This window comes from Octopus bimaculoides, chromosome 3 (assembly GCF_001194135.2).
Source record: "Octopus bimaculoides isolate UCB-OBI-ISO-001 chromosome 3, ASM119413v2, whole genome shotgun sequence".
NCBI classification, from domain to species: domain Eukaryota; kingdom Metazoa; phylum Mollusca; class Cephalopoda; order Octopoda; family Octopodidae; genus Octopus; species Octopus bimaculoides.
The window spans coordinates 33,338,736-33,345,089 of NC_068983.1; the positions used below are offsets into that span (position 1 = coordinate 33,338,736).

General features: G+C 35.6%; 1 protein-coding gene across 2 annotated transcripts in view; it reads left to right on the plus strand.

Moving 5' to 3' along the window:
• The window catches only part of LOC106877302 (FK506-binding protein 2), an 18,374-nt gene extending 16,018 nt beyond the window's left edge, over window positions 1–2,356 (plus strand). For both annotated transcript variants that reach the window (XM_014926170.2, XM_052966827.1), the window contains 2 exons: window positions 245–375; window positions 1,857–2,356. In XM_014926170.2, coding sequence (XP_014781656.1) covers window positions 245–375; window positions 1,857–2,006 — 281 coding nt within the window. In that variant the 3' untranslated portion in view covers window positions 2,007–2,356. The remainder of the gene's footprint in view (window positions 1–244; window positions 376–1,856) is intronic.
• Window positions 2,357–6,354: the final 3,998 nt, after the last annotated feature.

Below are 6,354 nucleotides of genomic sequence, written 5' to 3' on the forward strand. Positions count from 1 at the left end.
AAAGTTACAAATCTTTAAACTTATGCAATTTCAGTTGATTAGAAGTATCCATTGCTGACATACTGGAAGTCACAAAATACTTGAGTGTAGAAAACCTGAAAAAATTCTGTCAGGTGGAAAAAGTTTTAAGATATCTTATACTCCTTCCAGACGTTTATGAAATTGTTTGAAATCTATTTTATTGAGAAATAAGGGTGCACAAAAACAAAATAATATATATTTCTTATGTGTCTGTCTTTTGCAGCTGCTGGAATCCCTGGGAATTCAATTGTGACATTTGATATTGAAATTGTTTCTATTGAAGATGGTCCAGAAATACCTGATACTTTTTCATTAATTGATGCTAATAATGACAAACGACTGTCGAAGGAGGAGGTAAATCTAATTGCTTGATATGTATGTATGTATGAACGTACATATGTACATATGACTGTATGTGTATGTACTTATATGTGTCTGCATGCATATATATACATGGACCTCTAAGTTACAGGGACATAAACATACCAACACCAGTTGTCAAGTGGAGGTGGGGGACAAACACCGACGCACACATACACACACACACATACTGAGACACACACACATATATACCATGGGCTTCTTTCAATTTCCATCTACCAAATCTACTCACAAGTCTTTGTTGGGCTTGAGGCTATAGCAGAAGATACTTGTCCAAGGTGCCACACAGTGGCACTGAACCTGGAACCATGAGGTTGGGAAGCAAGCTTCTTACCACACAGCCATGACTGCGCCTATACAAATAAATGACTGATGTAATCAAGTCTTATATTTACAACTGTTTCAAATTAATCAATGACTGGAGAAGCTGTTGTCTCTGAGATTCAATCCCCTACCAGACTGTTGAGCACAGGAGGTAGACTCTGAAAGCTGCTACCTGCAGAGTGGGAGAGTCAGTTTACAAGTCAACTGAGTGGCTGACACTGAAACTAAGAGGATTAACTCTCACAGTGTGAATCAGACCAAATTATGCATTTGGAGATTTGTCTAGGACTAAGTGCTATATTCTAAATGGTACAATCAGTCAGATTTTCAAATATGTTATATAATACTTAGAATATAATGCTTAAAAACTGACTATTGGGCAATGATGAAATGACATAACAAACACAGGCAGTTGAAATGAGGTTTCTCTGAAGAATCTCTAGAATAATGCTACTAGACAGGGTGTACAGCTCAAAGAATAGGAATATCTCCAGGTGAAGCTGTTATTTCTCTGCACTGAGAAGTTCTGTAGATATGTGATTAGAATGCCACAGGAAAGAATTGTAAGATTAACTCTTCAAGCTGAGCCAACTATCAGGAGACCAAAAGTTTGAGCAAGAAAGAAATGATTGGATAATCTTGCTTTCAGTTGGTCAAGCCTGGGAATCCAGCTGGAAATAATTACTGATGGTTGCTTCAAAACAGTGTTGTATATTTCTTATGTTCACCTTACAGCATATCATATCACATACATATTAGCAGCTCACTTTCTCTGATAGAATACACCTGCTTTTTGAGTGTATCAATGTGATATTATCTATCAATCTCTTCTCTCACTATCTATCTCTCTCTCCCATCTCATCCCTCTCTCTTTCTCTCTCTCTCTCTCTCTCTCTCTCTCTCTCTCTCTCTCTCTCTCTCTCTTTCACTCTCTACTTGATGTAATGAAAGTGTAATGATGGTTGCTCCTGAAGGAGGGTTTTTTTTAAGGTTCTATCCCCATGATGATTCACCCAGGAATAAAGAGCAGAGAAGATGGTTGGTTGGATGATACAATACTTACAAACTTGTTAAAAAAAGAAATGGTTGAATCTGTTTTAACTCCCTCATGTATCTTGTTTATTTGACAGGTTCAAATCTTCTTTCGAGAACAGGACAAAACTAGTGGAGCTTCAAATCACTTTGAATCAGCAAACCTAATGTTTATATATGAAGACATTGATAAGGATGGTTATATATCACATTTTGAATTCAACGGACCAAAACATGTCGAACTTTAATCCTTTCATTTATGGCTTAATTTCATTATTTCATAATGAATAGATTCATTTAATGGAGAAAAATTACATATAATTCAACTAAGAGAAAATATTTCCCATACAAACACATGTAAATTTCACGTTTATTATTAAGCTACATACAATTAAAGATGCAACTGTATGTTCCTGAAACACACATACACGACCATATATATACCTATTTTTATGTACATGTGTGTATATATATGTGTGTGTGTGCCAGGGATGTGCCGTCTAGGTAGGCAGTGCCTACCTTGGATAAAATAAATTGGTAGCAACATTTTCCTTTCACAGCAAAATATGCACATAATTCAATAAAATCATGAAAGTTACTCTGATTACTATGTATAAAATGCAAAATATTTTATTTCTTTAAAGATTAGTCAGGCATAATTCATCCCTGCTTTTCAATCTCAGTATTTGAGCCATGCATAATACTGCTGTAGTACCGGCACTGCTTACATTGCTACAGCAACGTTTTCTTCACGTGCTATAAAAGCAGAAGTCAAATCTGTGTTGTGTTTTACAACATAAAGGTCACCAACTGAGTAATTACTGCCAGCACGTGTATGTATATATATATATATGTGTGAGTAAAAATAAATACAAAAAAAGGGGTTTTGTATGATTGTGTATAGAGGAATATATTATTTTGTTTAAAAGAGTTCCAACCCTGTCTGTTTTTTATGTTTTATTTATATTCTTGTAAAATTAATGTGGGATATAGCATATGGAATATATAATATACAATATAAAAATGGATGATACAATGAAATGAAGTATTGAATGTCTTATTGAATATATGGAATGTCTTATTGAATATATGGAACGTCTTATTGAATATATGAAATATTGAGTGTTCAATATAAAGAATTAAATATATAAAGGTGAATACGTATTTTTAATACCTTGTGCTATTCATCATAGCCTATTGTGTTAGGGGAGAGTCATTTTCTTTATGTGCCATACAATCTCACACACTCACCAGTAAAATTTCCACTTATTTCTTATTTTTATTTTCCTAAAATTTTCATTGTGTCTTGCAACCTTTTCAATAGTCTTGACTCTGTCCGTTATTTACACTGCATTCCTTTTTGTTTGTTTGTGTGCATGTGTGTGTGTACCTTTGCATGTATGTATGTGTGTGCATCTGTATATATTCTGCATATTCCTGTACTTGCATGTCTGTGTTTGTGTGTGTGTATGTGTGTGTGTTTTGCAACTATGTACTGTGTTTGTATGTATGGATGTGCATTTCCATATGTGTGGACCCATGTCTTCATATGTGTCCTTGTGTGAAGTAAAGTGTGTGTGTGTGTATATGGTCATGTGTTTCAGTCTCCATTTGTGTATGTGCGCTTGTCTATTCTTATAACCTATGTAGCTATCCGTCTGTATGTTGATCTGTTTATTTTCATATCCATATGCTTGTATACATGTGCATATACACATACATACACCCACCCACACACATACATACATACATGCATGCAAAAATACCCTGTTGTTGATGTTCTATATTTTAGAGATGAGGTATTCTGTACATTATTTACATTATTTACATGGGACGGATATGTGTCCTCATCTTTGTTGTTACCACCACATTTCGGCTGATTTACTCTTAAGCCATCATCAGGTTTCCTGGTAGACCCTGGGTTCTCATTCTAACCCTGGATTCTCATTCCAACCCTGGGTTCTCATTCCAACCCTGTGTTCTCATTCCTAAGGTAATTTTACTGATGTTATTGTTATTATTATTATTATTATTATTATTATTATTATTATTATTATTATTATTATTATTATTGTTCAGTAGTTTTATTTTTATAACGTGCTTTCACTTCGCTACTGAGCGCAGCTCTGTGCGCCTTGGGTATGTGCTGTGGTTTGCTGTGGTGCTCTTATGTTTACTGTATTGAAAGTGTTTTGCGTAGAATGTGTGCAGTACCCAGTAGTGCAATTTTCTGTATGTTATATATATTTGTAAGTCCTGGTGTTTTTGTTATGTATTTGTCTGGAATATTTTTTTTATTATACCTAAGGCACCTACTATGATAGGAATTGTTTCTGTTTTTAGATTCCACATTCGAGTTATCTTTATTTCCAGGTCTTTGTATTTTGAAAGTTTTTCCATTTCTTTTAGAGAAACGTTGTCATCTGCTGGTATTAATACATCAATTAGAAAGCATTTTTTTTTTCATGATCTTTGACAACTATATCTGGTCTTTTTGCCTTAATTTCTCTATCTGTGTGTATTGATTGTTATTATTATTATCATTATTATTATTATTATTCATTCAAGGCACTGCCTGGAATTGAACTTGGAATTTTGAGTTTAGTAGCCCATGCTCTTAACCATTACACTACATGCCTAATATTTTCGTATCCTTCCTTAATACCGGTTCCCTTATTCTACTCATATCTGTACTAGGTCTACTTGGGAGGTTATATGAGCTGCCTCTTTTAGTTTTCATATTTTCCAGTGGTGTTCTCTGTCTTATTATTTTAACCTCATCCCACAAGGGAAGGTAGTCTCCGCTTTTCCATATATGATCAGCTATGCTCGATTTTTCAACATGCCTTCATGTCACAGCTTTAAGATGTTCTTCTACCCTTATTTTGAGGGGCCGGCATGTTTCGCTTTGTAAAACCTACTACAACTACATAGGGTGGAGTACACGCAGTCTTTGGTTATACTGTATTCTATTCATATTTTTACTCGAAGGAGATATTTTTGAAATGTATTACTCTTGAATACCGTCCTGATGTCATGTGGACCACATACCTTTTGTATCTTTTCTGAGAGGCCTTTCACATAGGGTAGACAGATTATGATCAGTTTATGGGCTTCATCCTCTCTCCTCTTCGCAATTGGAGTGCTAAATCAGACTGGAGTGTGATGCAGCCTTTCAACTTGCCAACCCTGGTCAAACCATTCAACCCATGCCAACATGGACATCGGCCGTTAAATGATGATGATGATGATATATATATATATGATTTACGTTTATGTATGTAAATATATATATAGCATAATATTTACACTTACCCATCCGTCCACCCATACATACATACATACATACATAGATACATACATACATACCACACACACGCATACAAAGAAAAGAAAAAGAAACGCATTTAAACTAAGGGAAATAACCTTTCATTGATAATTGTGAGTTATCTTTCTTAGACGGCTGACGAGTTTGATTTGATTCGTCCGAGTCGAAATAACTCAACCGTTGTTGGTGTTGTTAAACCCCCAGTTCAGACCTGATTGTGTAAACATATAATCGATTAATAGTATTCCAACCAGAATATCTCTATTTAACTACGTGGAAAAAGTACAGAACTGCATTATTCAAAGTATTGCGTTGTTAATATCACCCCCCTCCATCTCAACTACGTCTGCTCAACCTCCACACTTGCATGCACACACATACACCCACAAATGCACACACACTTCACTAATGCACACCTTTTACCCTTATTCCAACTTCCAATACATACATCTACACACCGTATTAGAGCAATCCCATGTAATTTCTAACCCTTTGACTTCCTCATGTTTCCTCATAGACCAGCATCCTGGTGTTTTTTAAATATGTCTAACAGTACGCACTGAGCTTCAGATATTGCTTGGAGATACATAGCATAGCATATAAATCTGGTGAATTATTGTAATCCTACAGCACGAAATTGTTAGTAGCTCTATTTTAAGTTATGTATATTAAATCTCTCTCTCTCTCTCTCTCTCTCTCTCTCTCTCTCACACACACACACACACACACAAACGTATATTTGCAATCAATTTGCAGATGCAAGTGCCATCAGTTGAAATCCCCGTATATCAGATGTTAACAAGTTCATAGCAACATCAGGACAGAATGCGTACCGTTTCGGGGCCTTCCTCTTGATGGTATTATTGTGGACTGCCCCGCTCACTGAGATGAGGCCCCACTTGCTAGATCAACTGTTTACTAGGTTTCACTCAACATTCTTCTAGCCATTGCTCATCGTCTGTTTTGAATCAAATCCAGTGGTTTGCCTTCTCCACTGCAGTCTGGATATCACTCATGATGGCATTTGCTTTACAATGGGTTGGACATAGAGACAACAACAATCACCTGATACTCTGCCCAATGAATTCGCTACATCCAGCTTCAGTTGGAAAATGCTCTGCTTTCCAACCTGTGTCTTTAAATTCTTCAAGATGAGTTTTATAACAGCCGATCTTTCGACTCCAATCAGCATTTGTGTTATCTTCATGATATATTTACTACTTTCTTTTATTCCACACCATATCTGGTTTATTCATAATTGCAATGAG